Raw genomic sequence first — 18,802 nt, forward strand, 5'->3', positions numbered from 1 at the left:
TTAGTTAACTAAAATAACCTTTAATAGCACCTGTGTTTTTGGACACCTTCCCTTACCTACTTTGTCCATCTCCAAACATTTTTCTTTTTATTTTATTTGAACTGAGTCAAATACCATTTTTAGCATATGTCGCGGGCCACTGAAAAATGGACGGCGGGCCGCAAATGGCCCCCGGGCTGTAGTTTGGACACCACTGTTGTAAAGCCTGTCGTGGGGGTATGCCAGTCACAACGCAGCACACACATCGACTTCAAAATTTAGCAGTAATAAATGTAATAATAGTGCATATATTTGTGGAGACTGGGGTCATTCTGTATTTTACAATTTTAAAAATGTGCTACATCAGTTACTTCATGTGAAAGATTGCCGTAGATATATGATGGAAGACAAGCCTTAGCTCACAATTTCAAGCACTTCTTCAGACAACAAAAGTACTTGGCATGTCCCAAGGTCACGTGCGCGTGTTTGTGTGTTTTTCTTTTGAAAGAGTTGACTCACACTTTGTAAACACCAGGCGTCCATTTCACAAAGCAGGTTTAGTGAGAACCCTGAGTCTGTTAACCCTGAAATGCGGGAAACTCTGCGTTTTCCATTTCAGAAAGGGTAACTGAAGCCAGAGAAAAAGAGGTAACTCTCAGTTACCATATTCACATGGTTTATGAACCTAAACTGGTCCGTAGCAAGTTTATCACAATGAACCTCGAGGTTTTCTCTGTCCCAGTCTTCTTTTAGCCACACATGACATTTGATTTCCTCATTCATTCAGTCAGCCTGGCATGATGTATTTACTTGTAAAAAAAAAAAAAAAAAAAAAACTTGTATTCACACTTCAAAATGTTTGCTTTTTTCTTGCTTTGTTAGCTTATTCTTTACTGCAAAACCGATATTTAGGTTTATGCTCAGCACTTTGTATACAGCAATGCTTGTTCTTAAAGCGTTTTATAAATAAAATTGAGTTGAGTTCTTATTTAAAAAACAAAAAACAAAAAATAGGATAGGGGCTGGATATTGGCTCTCGAGGACCGAACTTGGAGACCCCTGGTTTAGATGAAACAATTAGCAAATCCTTGTGATACTCTCCGGGTCATGTTTGTAAATGAGAATTAATTCGCAAACATTTTTACCTGGTTAAATCAAGTTTAAAAAAAAAAAAAAAAAAAAAAAAAAAAAAAAAAAAAAAAAAAACTTTATAAAGAAAGGCCTTTGGCTTTTTGTTGTACAGCGATATGCAAAGTAGCTGGCCAGCTAAAGCTAGGTGTTTTGTCTCTAAAATATTATCTTGATTAATGGAGGACGATGAAAGGATGAAGTCAACTTGAGGTTGGGATGGGAATGTGAGTGTCAAGGTTCGTGGGGGATCGAGGACCCAAGTGGAGGGAGGCAAGGCGAGGCGTGGCAGGGGTGCTCTCAAATAAGTTTTAATTTTAACAAACGAAGTGCAAACCAAGATACAAAATAATGCTTGGAGTAAACTTACTAATAGAAAACTAAACAGGCAGGACGGACAGGCACAGGAAACGAGGTGTGACACGGACAAAGACTCTCCCAGGACTGAACGAAAGCAGGGAACTAAATACACATAGTAACGAGACAACAAGAGACACCTGGACAGGACACAACTGGCTTGAGGAGTTGATTGGATAACACAAGGGAACGGGAAAACGAGCACAGGCGGACATGATAAAACTTGACGAGACATTGACAGAAAAGGACACAAGGAAAACATGACTAAAAAAGAAACCCAAACCAAAACCCAGATCCTAACAGTGAGAGTTGCATCATCAATGTTAATGCAACCTGGTTCATCATGTCCATGTCGGACATGGCATTGAATTTATCATTTCAATATTTCACCGCAAAAAAAAAAAAAAAAAAGCCATACTAAAAATAAACAAACCATTTCCTCAAATGTGGACACATTTTCTTATTTTAAGAAAAAAAAAAAATTATATATATGTCAATGTGGTAAACCAAATTTGCTCGGCAAGAATTCTTAAAACTAGTATAGAAATTGAGCCCCTACATAGCAATTAAAGCTTACATTGGGACACATTTTCTTGAAACAGAACATTTGGTTCCAACCCTTAATGCCTAACGTCAAGAAGTAAGGAAACAGGTCCCATTTTTTTGGGTGTTTGTTATGACCCAACAACGGATTGAACCTACAACTCCCAGTCTCAAGGTAGACACGCTACCACTAGGACACTGTGCTGGTAATGGATTTTCATGATATGCAGTTACGAGTAATGCAGTTCTGATTCAGCAGCCTTCAACGTTGCATGGCTGTGTCAATAATGTGTAATAATAATAATAATATGAAACGTGCTTGAAAACAAAAATAGCTGTGTTCAAACTTTAATTGGCATGTTACTCCCTAATTTCTCAATTGAGGAGTGTAATTGGTTTTGCTCTTAAAATAAGAAAAAAAAAAAAGTCTTCTGCTGGTCATTTCATGTTTGTTTGATTGTTTGTTTGTTTATTTGTTTGTTTGTTTTTTGTCTTAATACCAGCTGCAATGTATTATTAACAAAAAGTGAGGGATTTTTTTTCCTTAATTTGAAATCAATTTTATAATGCAAAAACTATTTGTTCATGATTATTTAATTTGTTGGGCAAAAAAAAATAAGAAAAAAAAAATCCCAGAAACATTTTATTATTATTATTATTATTATTATTATTATTAATAATATTATTAGTATTATTATTTAATTTCTTAAAAATACTTTCTTTTTTCTTCAGTGCACATTTTATTTTGTTTTATTTCACGTGACAAAAAAAAAAAAAAAAAAGGCATTTTTATTGCTACAGAAATAATATGCCGACGGAGCTCAAAAAGTTGGCAATGATGAAGCGCAAACAAGATGTTAACCGTGCGTTTATTTATGGAGCAGCAGGTGGTAAAAGTGTCTGAAAAAATGTGGAACAATAAGTGGACACATGCTTTAATGTAATGGGACTTTGCTCTCTACCACGTTTTTAACTTTATAGCTTATTTGCTCTTATGTTACTTCAGCTAACTAACAATCACATAAAGATTGTGTATGATCACAAAAGTGAAACGAGTCTGTCCAAATGAGACACCCTGTGGTGTTTTGGCGCCTTAACAGCTGCTGCAGGACTCAACAAGCATTTCCATCTTCCATTTACATTTTTTTTCACTCGCGTGTCAACGTGAAGGGAGCGGAAACATCTGTTATAGAAGATTAACGTCAAATATATGCGTGATAGCAACCGATGACTTTGTTTTTGCTGGCTTTAACACTCTGGCTAGCCACACATTAGCTTGTATTGCTCTTGCCAGACGTTTGTTACATTATATGGGTCATTTTCCTATAATTTGACTAATAAAGGTTTATTATTTTTTATTTTTTAATGGCACGTTGGTTTTATGTTGATAAATGTCCACAAATCCTGGCACTTGAGATGACAGAACCCTCTGATGTATTAGCAGCAACATAATGAGGGTCTCAAGTTCTCAACAATGAGACAATAATATTAATATTTTCCTCATAATCGAGCAGCCCTAGTATGGTGCTTTGATAACTAACAAGCTCCAAGATTACGAAGTCACATGACCAGATGATGTTTGCGTGTGCGTGCATGTGTGTTATGTTTACTTGGTGGCCAATGTGAGAGCTCAGCAGCTGTAAAACATTTTAGTGCCAATTCCCCACTGTACAACAGCGCCCTGCTGCTTACACTTTACCAGCGAGGCCTTTTTATGGCGGCGTCATCATTCCTGTAGCATGCTAAGCTATGACGACCGCAATCATGCATGCAGCGTCAAGTCACACACAAACCTGCTAGCTAAGCTACATCGGCTGCTTGTGACAGATGCTCTGTGTATGTGTGTACTTGTTGCTTTTGAATTTTTGCTTGTCGTATTTGTTCTTGACCTGAAACTCCACCATGGAAGCCCTGGTAAAAGTTTCAGGACTTCTGAAACCCAGAAACGAAAAACAAGTGTCAGCAAGTTGATGTTCTGGTTCGAGCGAAATGTAAATGAGCAGAATAAACACAAGTGCTTCTTGGTTTATTAGAACAGATGTCACAAAGAGAGCATCATGAAAGACTTTGGTGGGGCCTTTTTCAATTGCAGTGAGCTCTTGACATCGATTCAAACAGGAGTGAGGAGTTTCAAACACATTTGTTTTTATAACTAATTTTGAGCAGTCGATCAAGCATGACATCAATTCATGAAAATGTCCAGTTTTTATTGCAGGACAAATGGGAGGCGGAGTACGCCGTGTTGTGAAAGGGATATTTGACTCATTGAGCCATTTTTAGGAGTAAAAAGGGAATAATTTGTTCAAAATTAATTTGATAACTTCTAGGGGTGTGAATTGCCTAGTACCTGACGATTCGATTCGTATCACGATTCACAGGTCACGATTCGATTCGATACCGATTAATCCCGATACGAATGGTCACGATTCGATACCGATTAATCCCGATACGAATTTATAAGTCGATTGTTGCGATTTTTTTTCATTCATATTTAGAAAATACTAATCAGTAAGCTTGTAGAGTGTAAGATTTATATGAAAATGTATTATTTATTTATCTGAAATTTCAGTCTTATAGAGGTTGTAATCTGTTTCATGTTTGAACAGCATTAAAATAAAAATATTAAGGCTTAATGTGCCGTTCATATAACATTCTTCCATGCTCAAGGTGTGAATCCTAAAAAAAAAAAAAAAAAAAAAATCAAAAAAAAAATCGATTCTGCCGATTATTGAATCGATTCGAGAATCGCGCGATGTAGTATCGCGATATATCGCCGAATCGATTTTTTTTAACACCCCTAATAACTTCATTATTTTTGATGTACAATTAAAGGTGTATTCAAGGACCTTTGTCGCTGCAGGTGAATCATCTTAACGATTAGTTCTCGATCCCTTCAATTTGCTGTAACAACATTACTCGTAAAATAAATATTAAATATTAAAAATAAATGTTTGTAAAGTTTGTAGGGGTGGGGGGAGGTTGGGTTGCAAGAGCGCCTATGCGTGGTTTGTCCCCTGGGTAAATTTAGGGTCCTCTCCTGGAATCCATATTGAGTGAAATTAAATAAATTATTCCACGTACACGGAACTAAAGGCAGATCTAAAGGCAAGTTGAGGGGCCGAGAGCATCCAGTGCGTAGCCGGGATCGATGGAAATTTTCAGTCCTCTTCCGGAGCTTATCTTGGGTGAAATTAAATGTGTTTTTTTTTGTTTTTTTTTAAATCCAGGCCCCCCAGGAAAGCTCCCTGGTGCCGTTGGGGAAGGTGAGAGTGTGAACATTTTTTTTTTTGATATGATTTTGTTTTAGGCAGCATGGTGGATAACGGGTTGGCACGTCCCCCTCCCAGTACTGAGGACTCCGGTTTGAGTCCAGGCTCCGGCCTTCCTGGGTGGAGTTTGCATGTTCTCCCTGTGTCTGTGTGGGTCTTCTCCGGGTGCTCCGGTCTCCTCCCACATTTCAAAGACATGCATGGCAGGTTAATTGGGCACTCCAAATCGTCTCTAGGTGTGCTTGTGAGTGTGGATGGTTGTTCGTCTCTGTGTGCCCTGCGATTGGCTGGCAGCCAGTTCAGGGTGTACCCGCCTACTGCCTAAAGCCAGCTGGGATAGGCTCCAGCAACCCTTGTGAGGAGCAAGCGATTAAGAAAATGGATGGGATGGATGATTGTTTCTTTTTTTGGCCTAATTCTATATTTAGCTTCCATGGGATTTACTGCACCACACTGTGGTTTACTGAAAGGTGATATTGCATGGTTTCAAAAAATTATGAAATTAATATTGTTATAGATGCCAGGGAACCCATTGGTGAAGAAATGAGCCCTTTATATAGGCCTTTAAAGGCTTAAATTTATGGAGACATGCATTAAAAAAAAAAAAGTCCTGAAGTTTATGGCGAACCATAATTATTAAAGTGGTCTGGCTGTCATCAGCATTAAAGAAGAAATTGCTCAGAAAATGTCATATGATGATCTCATAGCTGATTTTGCAGCCCTGAAATGCAGACATGTGCCTCGGTAGGGCTTGTAACAACTGGTGCTTGCACTTTAAAATTTGTATTTAAAGTTCCTTATTTATGTTTATTTCCAGATATTTATTTATTAATAATACTGGTAATTTTACTATAATTATTATTTAGTTGTATTTTATTCGCGTATTTGGTGTCATTGTTAGTGTTTTATAAAGAATTACTTTTCTTTTTTTTCTTTTTTTTTAAACATTAAATTTTATAAAATAAAGCAAAACCTTTGGAGCGCCACATAGTATTTATACTTAGAGCACCAAAATGGCTGCCCCTGATGTAGATGATGGACTATAATATGAAACTGTACCGTTCAAAAAGATAACTGCCTGGAAAGGCCAAAACATCTATGTGCAGCCTGATAACCATCTCACAAAAAATATTTAATTCCCAGCGCAGTAATGCACACTCGAAAAAGAGAATTGTTGAACCAATTTAAGATTACAAAGTGAATTGTTGACCAAATGCATAAAATTGCTGGTAACACACGATTGAATTAAATCCATCCAAAGTGAATATCCATCCATCCATTTTCGTGACAACTTACTCCTCACAAGGGTCGCTCGGGGTGCTGCAGCCTATCTCAGCTGGCTCTGGGCAGTTGGCGGGGTACACCCTGAACTGGCTGCCAGCCAAGTGCAGGGCACACAGAGACGAACAACCATTCACACTCACAAGCACACCTAGGGACAATTCGGAGCGCCCAATTAACCTGCCATGCATGTCTTTGGAATGTGGGAGGAGACCGGAGAAGACCCACGCGGGCACGGGGAGAACATGCAAACTCCACCCAGGAAGGCCGGAGCCTGGACTCAAACCGGAGTCCTCAGAACTGGGAGGCGGACGTGCTAACCTCTCTTGTTTATGCTTAATAAATTTAAAACAACATAACTCATGCTGTTTCTACAAAGTACTGTCTCAAATATTCTCCAGTTTTGATACTGTAAATGTATAGGATCGTATGCCGAGAAATGTTTCTTGGGAGGAGCAATATGGTGGACTCGCGACTTCAAAAGTCTTGGTTTATCGGCTATCCAGTCATATATATATATATAGATCAGTGAATCTACCCCATTGACCTTCAGTGAAGACAGATCCTAGCCCTCTCGATTGCGTACCGGTGTCCTTGATCCAATACCGCTAAAGTACACACATTCACACAAATATTTAGCACTGAAATAAGCTTAAGTTAACTGCAGTGTCCTGACAGAGTGTCGGTAATGACACACTGGATGTTTTAGATTAACAAAAACTTTCGTTTAATCTTTCCAACGGTTGAAATGATCCAACTCAGCACTTCCCGTTAGACTCCATTAGTTTTCAATGAAAAGTTGGTAGCGTTCTACTCGCTGGCCTACCCATAATACATCGCGCTGTCAAGACGCGCACTTCGTTTACTGAAAAACAGACAGGAAAAGGATTTCTGTCTAGTTGTGATCTATCACACCTTTCGTTGAGCTACACGTCCACTAACAAGCTTCGTGATACCTCTGTCTGTTCCCTCGGTTTCCGGTTATTGACAAAATGCGTTCAATAAATGTACACTTTTAGCCACTTATACATTGGTCTGGAGCATTCTTTATTTCTACTATGGTAGCCAAACTTAAACTTGATTTTTGTCATGCTCACTTCGCTTATTGGTCGTGTTGTCCTGCTTCTAATTAGCATTTAATCAGGGGAAGAAAAAAAAAAAAAAAAAAAAAAAGTTCATCAACTGTGGCTACATGGTTAGACATTTTTTCCGTTGTGTGCGCTCAAAGCCTAGTATGGAAGGCTTGTTTTGAACAACTAACGTACACACAATTTACAAAAGTTTGTGCTTGTCACTGACCTTATTAAAAAAAAAAAAAAAAAAAAGGCAAAGGCACAAGTTGCGTTCAATATATTTTATTCATCATTTCCTTTTCAAGCACATTTCCCGCTCAATGTGAACATTTCCAATAAGGAAAAAAAGTCAAGTGAGGTCAAAGTGCTGACAAATGGGGGAGGGGGGGAAACCTCAAACGGTCGTCGTATTTACCACGGCGACAAAAAGTTTTCTTCTTCCAAAAATAAAGTTCAGTGTGACACATTTCAGGTATATGGCCACTAGCATTCACTCACACAGCTGCAAAAAAAATAAAAGAAAAAAAAAAAATTAAAAAAAAAAAAAAAAAAAAAAATCTTGAGAAAGTTCTCATGGCATAAGACCACTGACCATCCGCCACCACCGTTGAGCGAGCTAAACAAGACTATTTGTGGGCGCCACTTGCGCCTCGCACAGAGTACGCACAACGGAAGCAGCAAAGTTTAACACTGACTAGTTTTACAGCAGAAAGAGCTCAGAAAAACAAAAACAAAAAAGGCACTTCATCCTAACATAGATTTATCCCTGACGGCAGAGTGACAGGCACACACCTTCAGTCATCAGAGACAAACGGCGTAAACACAAACACAGGCCTCGTGGTTTCTCCCCACCGCCCCAGTTCTCTTACCATTTCAATAGCCACAATGTTTGACAAGGCACAGCGTAAACAACCTGTCCACAAACGCAAGCAATACGTGTCAACACTCAGTGATTGCCAACCACAAACGTGAGGCGTTTTAAGCATCACGACGTGCAAAACTCTAATCACAAGCGTGACCCGCCAAAAAGACAAGAGTCGATTGCATTAGACTGAGGGTGCTCTAAATGGATTCACCCTCTCTAAATTAAAAGTAAACCAAAAGAAAAAACAAAAAAGGAACGATAAGTGAGGTGGGGCAATCAATCCCTGAGCAATCGGCTCATTAGCTTATTTATTTTCCTTAAATGCCAAATGGGCCAAAAATCCCTCAAGGGGAGTGCAGGAAAATTGTGAGGGGGTTAAGGGAAGACAAGAAAAAAAAAAAAAAAAAAGTATACATTAAAAAACAAAACAAACTGCAAACACCCACCAGAGTTGATCTAAACGAGGGATTGCGCTGGCATAGCTTCATTTAAAGGGTCCAAATGGAAATAACTTGTCTCTCCCGAGCATCATAATTACATGAAATCAACTAAAATCTAAAAGCAAATTCAAAAAAAAAAACAATTTTTGGTCCAGAGTGGGAGCAGGCGGCATGTCACTCATGCAGCCAGCCGGAGGGGGTGGGGTGGGTTTAGGGTAGCCGGGCCATCCACACCCTCGACTCCAGATAAGAGGTGCTGCTGGTTATCTGGCGCAAACACGGGCAGAGGCGGCATAAGGCAAGCGATTCCAAGAACAAGGCCGGGGGCCGGGTTGGGGCCCCTTACGTAATAAGCCAACAACAGTGGTGGCCGATGTTGCTGCACAAGGCTAATAATAGGATGATGTCATCAACCACACCTGGTATCCTGACCCACATGACCACACATGGGGTTCAGTGTGGTGGTGGTGACCCCCCCCCCCCCCCCCCCCCCTTAAAGACAGGGTGAGGATAATTATAGAAGCAAGCTCTGGTTGCAGGGTGAAGGTGGGGGCTCGCCACGTGCTTCTGCTTTTAAGGAAGACCAACTGGAAGGATCTGAAGCGACTCGTCGGGCCTGTGAGCCGACGAAGAACACAAACGACAGACAAAAACCAACGTGTGCTTTGTGGTCACAAAGTGGCGTTGGTATGATCGGCCGTTTTGATGATTCTGCTTCAAGGTGTGACAGGCTGGCCTGTCTAATGCCCGCCCTGCCCACAAGCACGCCCGCCCGGTTGAGAACACCGTGACGCGCACGCAGTCAACATGACCAAGATCAATTCACTCTGAGCATATTAGAATTATTTTTTCTTTTTTTAAACGCCTAACAGGCACTTTTTACCCCCTTTCTTAGTACACCTGTGAAACTTTTCAAGTCCTAAATTAAATTAAAAGAAAATGGACTCCTTAGAACATACCAGAACCACCAACCCAACCTTTTTTTTTTTTTTTTTTTCCTCTCCTTTTGGGCCAACTACCACTACTACACATTCCCTTAGATAACATTTTCAAACATTTTTTCCCCACCACTTTTATGTAATCCCAGGAAGGAAGAAAAAGAAAAGAACAAAAAAATAAATAAATCAAAATTTAAGGCTTCATCTTCATAAGCAGCCCTTATTTGCCTTTTAAGGAGCCGTTCGTGGGGTGGAGGGCATCCAGCAAGAAAGAAAATTGGGAATAACACTTAAAAATATCACATTGATGCATTAGAAGAGAACGAGAAAGGCTTCCAAAAAAAATGAAACGCTCCGTGACCTGCTGACGTCTCCCCGCCCCCCACCACCTCATTGCGTCAGTTGCACGGCAGCCACGTGGGAATGTTCTGGTTGGCCACGTAGTAGTTGCTGAAGTTGTGGTCGCGCACGTACGGCGCCGGCTGGTAGTAGCAGGTGACGCAGGAGGCGTCGGGGATGGCGTTCTGCTCGGCGAGCACGCGGAAGGCCATGAGCGAGATGAGGTGCAGAGTCTGGCGGCGCTCGTGGCCCATGAGGCAGACGGTGCTCTCGTTGACCACGCGGCGCAAGATCATGAGGTAATCGTACTTGCTGGACTCCTCGCCCACAAAGTGGCTGTGCAGGTACGCCTCCACCTTGCGCTGCTGCTCGCCGATGTCAGGGAAGTCGATGAAGAAGCGTGAGCACATGTAGCGCTCCAGGCCCTTGAACTCCTCCTCGCTGGCGGGCCGGAAGTCACGCACCAGAAGGTTGCAGTACTTGAGCAGGCCACCGCCGCGGATCTCCTCAGGCCGCTTGGTGGCAATGAGCTTGTCGCGCAGGTGGCCCAGCGCAGCGTCAAAGTCGCCGTACACGCTCTCACCGCTCACCGGCGGGTGGCGCTCGGGCGACAGGAGGGGCGTGCCGCCGCCGCCGTCCGCCGCGTAGAAGGCCAACAGCGAGTCCAGGACGATCTGGAAGGAGTCAACGCTGAACTCAAACTGGCGGCGGATGCGGTCGACGAACTTGAGCTCCACGTTGCGGCCGTCATTGTTGGACAGCGAGATGAGGCTCCAGCGGTCGTGCTCCGTGTTGACCTTGACCAGCTTCTGCACGTAGGCCTCCTTCAGCGTGGCCGCCGTGATCTTCTCCTTGTTGACGCCCTCAGGCAGGAAGTCCAGCAGGGTGCCCAGCACCACGTCACGCACCAGCCTGAAGTCGGCCTCGTGCGGCAGGTCCACCCTGAAGATGACGTCCAGGTCCTTGTAGCTCCAGCCCAGGTCCCGCACCAGCACGTGGCTGGCCGTGGAGCCGTTGAGACGCACGTCCTTCACGCCGACGCCGCTCAGCGCCAGGCTGGAGCGCACCCGGGCCACGATGTCCTTCAGACGCACCTCCAGCGTGGGGAAGTTGCCGCGGCCGTGGACCGGCACCACCTCGCTCAGGACCTCGTCCAGGCGACTGATTTGCTCCCACGACAAAACGCTGACGGCGGCGCTCGCTGCCTCTGTGGCGTCCATCTTCTTACGTTTATTTCAACTGAGGAGCAAGCAGAAACATGACCGTTAGGGCTGGGTCTTAAATGTCGCTATATCCATATTCCTTTCCATAGCCCTATATAGAGTCATAAAACCATGAATCGATACTTTTACTATGGCTTATTCGCCCCGTAAATTAATGTGCCAACCAACCCACCCCACAAAAAAGTAAGGTAAGAATTGGACATAAAAACACAAAATGTGGATGCATAATTATGTACTATGGCTGACTCTCATAATACCGGTAAATTTATTTTTATTTATTTATTAATCACTGGATGTCAGGTTTACCTGTTAGACATCTATTAAGACACTAAGTTCAAAGCTCGCAAGGAGAAAGGAGAGGAACTGATTGTTACAATTCACTACTGCACTCTCTGGGGGGGAGAATCCTCTCCTCACCCTCTCTTTTTAATTGGTTTTCACGCCCCTAGTTACATGTGTTCCAACCCAAAAAATGCAAACTTATATTTACAATTATTCCTACTCTGTAACCTTAGTATAAAATCTGCCACAGGAATGTAAATGTGTTTTTGCCACTTTATTTACACAGCACTGTGGTTGTAATTGACGGACTTCAATTATTATTTATGGTTTTGATCAGGTCATGTTCAATTAAAAAAAAACATGATTAATGTATATGTATTGGATTAAATTATAAATGTAAAATTTGACAGAAGTTTCTATTTTTGCAACATTGGTACTTCTTGAAATAGCTTCCATATAAAAAGTAAAATTAGTATTGCATGAAATTGTTAACTGAATCAAAAATCAATGAATCGTAAATTGAATCGAATCGATTTTGGAAATCTGAATCGATTCCGTGGTGACGGTAAATAGTTTTTTCATTACATGGTACTTTTGATTTCATTTTGACTTTTGTTTTGTCAGCTCGGTTTTGCCCATATCTCACCGAGCGCATCAATGTTTGTCACGATTTGTTCCAGGTTGCCAGTTGTTCACAAACTGGTTTTTGTCGCCACTCAATTTTGAACATGTTCAAAATTTATTTGTGACAAGAAAAACACCTTTAGCTTATATTTCACTGAGGGGGGGCGAACATTCACAAAAGGTGGCTAATGTTTATTACTCGTCAGGGCTCGTTCAAGGTCATAAACGTTTGCCAGGCGTTCATATGATGTTGGCCAACAGTTTTAATACTTTTTCTTGTGGCACGTTCAAAACTTCCTTGCTACAAGAAAAAAAAACAAAAACAAAAAACATGGTGAATGTTTAGCAAACATCTGCCGAACGATTGAGACTTTGAAAGAACCCTGAAGAGAATTCAACATCTACTACCTTCGAAACAAGAAGCAGCAAAATTGAAGTGGTCATCATTTTATGATTTTTCCTATACAAATTTAAGAAATATTTAGATAAAATTTGCATTTAACTTGCATGAAATTAGCATATACCATTTATTTCTTGATTGTCTTGACTATCTATTATGACCAAAACATTTTAAATCAAAAACTTTTGAAAGTTGGGCTTCCGTCATCATGGCTGTTTAAGCATGGCAGACATTTACACGTATGAAGCCAAGGCGGAAAAAAAAATAATACATAAAAAAAAAATGTAATTTCACTTTTTTTTTGTTTTACATCAATATCTTTACCGTTAGTACAGTCCTTCCCAGGGGCAGAGCTGGGCGGGCTTGTTGCCATGCTGGGGGGTGGGGCACGAGTGATCCCGTGGAACATGCTTTTTATTTTTGCCATGCAAGAATAACGTGTAATTGCACATCCACTACAATAGGTGGCATGGCAGTAGGGTGATCATTTCTTTTTTCAGGTAAGTTGATGCACTTCAACTTTTTTTTTTTTTGTCACAGACTAAAAACGATGTCAAACTTCTTTGTTTGAAGTGATCTAGATTTTTTTTTCTAGTGTTTTCCACCATGTTAATAAGGATAAAAGGTTATGCAAATGTGCACTTACAATAATTTCTTAGACAAATGATACTAGTTTTATTCGTGACAGTGACTTGAGGGGGCAGAAAGTAATTGAAAATACAGTAACCCGTATGCTTACTGGAATAATGATGATCTCATCAATTTCCAAAAACTTTCCAAGTGTGAAAAGTGGGCCCATTTGGTTAGAAAATTAACCATACATTCCGCCAACATCTACGAGAGCATTTAAAGCGCAACTCAACTCCAAATTAACTTTTTTTTTTTTTTTTCTCCTTCTGATAAACTGTATAAACGAGTGTCTACTAATGCTGTCTACATGACCTGGTCATTCATTTCGACATAGTGCATGCTTGTTGAACAATTGGGGAAAAAGAAAAGGGAAAAAAAAAAAAAAAAAACTGTGTGGCGCCATCTTTAGGTTAAAGGCTGTACACAATTTAGCTGGTTTTCCTCTTTGGACGAGCACGCAAAAACCACGTTACTTCTGCGCGGCTGATGTAGTCGCTCTGCCACTCATTGGCTCAGTCTCGTACACGCCTCCTTAGCGCGTTGGAGTTGATTTATTAGCGTAGCATTTGGTTTATTTAGCTTAGCTTGTGGTAAGATAGAAATTATTTCGATCATAGATTTCACTTCTGCTGTCAATCAAAGCCAGACCATATCGGCAACGGCCTTTTTACGGATCTGAAGGCCGATAAAACTGGTATCACAATGAGTGAGGCAGTGAAGGCTTGCAAAACATAGTGAAGTTTAGTTTTGTTTTTTTTTAAGTCAGGAATTATAAGATGTTTCGACAGTTTGTACTTATCGCACACAGATTTCAAACATTCAGACATTTTTTTTTTTTACTGTCCGCAAAGATCTTTTGAAGCTTTTTACAAACCCTGACGAAAACCCCCAAATTAGCTAAATTCGCATGCATTTGTCACTCAGTGAGCTACAAGGAACTTGTCATTTATGGATTTACTTAATTTTCCACGTCATAAAAAAAATGATGTTGACACTGGGAACTCCCTCCACTTTTTATAACTAACTAACTAACTAACTACATATATACATAATAGGGGTGTTAAAAATAAATAAATAAATAAATAAATCAATCAATCAATTTGGCAATATATCGCGATATTAGATCGTGCAATTCTCGAATCTATTCAATGGGCGACCGAATCAATTTTTAAATATCCATTTTTCATGGAAAAATATTCACCAAAACGTCTTAGGGTTCACACCTTAAGCATGGAAGAATGTTATATTAATGGAACATTAAGCCTTAATATTTTATTTTAATGCTGTTCAAACATGAAACAGATTACAACCTGTATAAGACTGAAGTTTCAGATTAAAAAAAAATAATACATTTTCATACAAATCTTACACTGTACAAGTTTACTGATTAGCATTTTTTCAATTTAAATTAAAAAAAAAACATCGCAACAATCGACCTATAAATTAGTATCGGGATTAATCGGTATCGAATCGAATCGTGACCTATGAATCGTGATACGAATCGAATCATCAGGTACTAGGCAATTCACACCCCTAACACAAATACATAAATGAATGAATAAAGTTGAAATTTTGGAAAATTATTTACAGTAGAAAACTATAGCGAGGTATTTACTTGCTTAGTTTTTAACTTAGTTTAACACATGCTGATGACCCCCGCGACCCTTGTGAAAAAAAAACGGCTAAGAGAATGGATGGATGGATGGATGGATATGCTGATGACCCTGGAAGCTACCCACAATTTTTGTTAGAATTTTTAAACAAAGCTGTCAATTTTGTCTTGATGTCTTGAAAATTAAAATAAAGATGTTTTTATGTTGACGCTAATATTTTCTCTTTCACTGCAAATGAATATTGGCTTGAAATATCGGTTATCGGTCTCTTTGACTACTAATAATCGGTATCAGCCTTGGAAAAAAAAAAAAAAACATCGGTAATTTATCAAAACAATTAGGTGTATCACCAGTAATTTTATTTCACCTATCAATTTCTCATAGCAAGCAACAAACTAATGTGCCGTGGCACAACGTTTACTGAACCAAGACACCCATGTTACAATCAGAAAAATGTTACAAAACACCACCAAACCAAACAAAGATCTTATCCAAATTTAATTACAGATTGACTCTGTGAAATCTTGGGCCATTTAATTAAACGCAAAGTTGAAATACTTGCAGGAAGCAAAGTCTTATTTTTTTGTATGAAACCATTTAGCACCTACAATGACATGATCAAACTAACCTATTGCAATATTTCCAAATTGAGAGGCAATGATTTCCTTCCATCCATTATTTTTTTTATTTATTTTTATTTTTTTAATACAGTTATACTAGAGTTGCTGGCGAGCTGAGTCGAAAGCAGCTGACTGAGGGCAAGTGGCTTGGTACTAATTGGACTGGTCATCAAGTCATTCGCACATATGGAAAATTTAGAGACTTTAATTAATCCGATAACTCAGACAAGGCAAACTCCACACATGAAGACTGGAGTCCAGGATACTGAGACCCAACTTTTGTATATATTATGTGTGTGCAGTTTTTACACCAGGCTTTAGAATGTCTAAAATACTTCATAGAAATAATTTCCTACCCTATAAAATTGTCTACGTTATGAAATGATCTCTGAGCATCAGCACGTGTACAAAAGACAAAAAAAAAAAAAAAGTTTCGGATGCGTTTGAATGGGAGCCAATGAGATCAGAGTAAATCGTGTGACGTGTAAACAGTGCATGTGTAACAGCATCCCACGCGTGCAAACACACAGTGCGTGAGGCTTCCAGAACAGCTCACGCGCTCGGTCCATTATGCCACTTTTCCAGAGTCTTCCTTTTAAAAACAAAAACTAAAAAAAACTTTCACACACTCGCACAACCGCATCCAAAATTAACCAGCCGGGATCGAGTGAAAAGTTACATTCAGAGTCGTTAAAAGCTTTGGGCCACCCCCACAAAAATAACATTTAAAAAAAAAAAAAAAAAAGGGCTTAAAACGACAAATCGGGGACGCCAACTAGCTGGGTAGCAGGTTAGCTAGTTAAAAAGTTAGTTAGTTAGTTGACAAGTTAGCTCGCCCATATGGTGACACACGGCACCGAACATTTAACACAGCTGTTTAGCATCAGTCCAAAAGACAGCGGAATGAAACGTTACGTTCGCGTTTTACGTTCTAAACATATGTTTTGCCATCGCGAGTCATTTTTGTATTCATTTAGCCCGACTGAATCGAACTTTCGAGACTCTCTTGTGAAATGTGAGAAATACATACGTTTACAAAGGAGTTCCCCGCAGTCATTCAGAGTGTGTGGGGAGGTGTAAAAATCGGCTGAAGATGTTGCATTTCCTTCGTGCACACGCAGAAGCCAGCATTAGTCCACGCAGGCTGTGACACCAACACGCGGCGAGCCTCAAAAAGTTCGCTCTTAAAAGCTTTGTGCCTTGCAGTTGGGAGTGCAGCGGTTTTATACAACCGTGGGACGACAGCGAAGAGCAGATGAACATCCGCGCCATGAGAGAGGCCCACACTGGATTCCTTGTTGTCTCCGCGTGTTTGTGTTTTTTTTTTTTTTTTTAGGTCTTCGAATTTAAAAGATAACTAGAACAAGGTATAAGAAAAAAATATAACATGTATGGGATTTCTTACAACGTGTTGGAGCGCTCTGTTTGTTTGTATCAATGCGCCGTATGAGCCCACTGATTGGTCGTCCGAGTTTTGCGTTGCCAGGCGACCGGAGCAGAAGTTCCAACTTTTACCTTAGAGCTGGCGACTTCTGTAGTTTATTTAAAATTGTGTTTATTGTTGACAATTGTTGGCTATTGAGTGAAATTAACCTGCTCATCAGATTGACAATATGCATAAACAAGTTAATGGTCACCAAAATGAAAGTTTTTGTCATCACATTTATGACCAATTGTGCTAAAAATAGTAACATAACCCACAATCCCATGAGGTCGGCCATTTGAAAGGCTGCATTTACTGAGAATCCTATGTTGACAATAGCGCTTGACATTTCACATGTAATCCCTTTGAATTACAGTAGTCAGTGGAAAATTAAAGTATCGCCAAAATCAGGACGTTGGAAAAGTCACTCAACAATAAGGTTTTTATTTTGCTACAATGAGAAATCCACTGTAATTGGCTGTGAAGAGTACCAGGTCGACAAGTCTGAGTGGAGTAACAATCATGACATCTTCCCAGTAATTTCATGAGACGTCTGATTTTTTATTTTATTTTTTTTACCCAGCCCATTTTACACCTTTGAAGGATTTTCAGAACTACAAGACTAAAGAAAGCTGTGACCGGTTGGGTTGGTTGGTTGGTTGGTTGGAATAGTCACCCTGACTGATTCTGAAGGCCGTGGGCTAGGTTAAGATTTCAAATTAGGGTTACGGTTTCCAATTTACGTTTGATGCCAGGGTTAGGGAGTTCAAGATGGCACAATGTTTTTAAGTTAGGGTTTAATATTTATTTTCAAAAGTGTTAGGGTTTCAATTTAGGGTTAAAGTTTCAGATAAGATTTCAAGACAGGATTAGTTTTTTTGTTTTTTTTGTTTTGTTTTTTAATCAATACAGATGGTTTGGGTTGCAAATGAAGGCGTCAACTGCAAGCCAGGGTTAGGGTTGCACATCAGATTTCCAAACCAAGGTCAGGTTTTCAATTTTTGGTTTCTAGACAGGATTCGTTCAAATTAGGTTTCTAAAACCAGGTTAGGATTACAGTATAAAAAAGGGGTTATTATAACAATTAGGGTTTCGAAATTTTGGTTTTAAACCATGATAAAACAGATTGAACAAGATTAGATAAACGTGCATTCGAGTTGTTGGCTGTGGTTGAAAAGATTTCCTCATTCATATTTGTTTGATCTTAAAATGAATGCTGGTCCTGTCATTCATGATGTCATAGTGAGGTCAAGATACATATAACTCCGGTGTGCGTGGTTGTGTAATGTGTACGTCAATACGAGTCACACTGAAAGAACATCTTGCTAAAGGTAACACGAAACTAGCAGAGGAAGTGTGAGTGTGTTAGTGCATGTGCCCGTGAGGGGGTGGTCCTTACAGAGGGGGTTCACATCAATCGTGAGTCAGCAGAAGAGGAAGCTAACGGGGCAGCATGGGAAATCCCTTCCGATGGAGTGAAAGTTGATTGACCGTATCTTTCATGTTGCAGGGGTGTCCAAACTCTTTCATTTGAGGGCCACATACAGAAAATCAAAAGGACGCAAGGGCCACATCATGTTATGAAGAGAAATTGTGTTTAGTCCTAAAAATTGTACAAATAATTTATTTGTGCTTTTGCATATTTAGAAAAATGCTACAGTATATAAACCATTTTATTTGTAATATGAAAGGAGGGTTATTATAGTTTTGGAATTTTTCATTTTAGTTAGTTTTCATTAGTTTTCAGGGTGGTGCTGTTAGTTTTTATTAGTTTC

The 18,802-nt window shown here is 40.0% G+C and overlaps 1 protein-coding gene across 1 annotated transcript; it reads right to left on the reverse strand.

Annotated features, from left to right (window-relative positions):
• Nucleotides 1-9,412: 9,412 nt before the first annotated feature.
• tent5c (terminal nucleotidyltransferase 5C) lies at nt 9,413-16,821 on the reverse strand. The gene is made up of 2 exons (XM_077537323.1): nt 16,635-16,821; nt 9,413-11,451 (listed from the first exon to the last, which is right to left on the reverse strand). The coding sequence occupies exon 2, from the start codon at nt 11,430-11,432 to the stop codon at nt 10,272-10,274; it is 1,161 nt and encodes a 386-aa protein (XP_077393449.1). The 5' UTR covers nt 11,433-11,451; nt 16,635-16,821; the 3' UTR covers nt 9,413-10,271.
• Nucleotides 16,822-18,802: the final 1,981 nt, after the last annotated feature.

Source organism: Festucalex cinctus, chromosome 11 (assembly GCF_051991245.1).
Source record: "Festucalex cinctus isolate MCC-2025b chromosome 11, RoL_Fcin_1.0, whole genome shotgun sequence".
Lineage (NCBI taxonomy): Eukaryota > Metazoa > Chordata > Actinopteri > Syngnathiformes > Syngnathidae > Festucalex > Festucalex cinctus.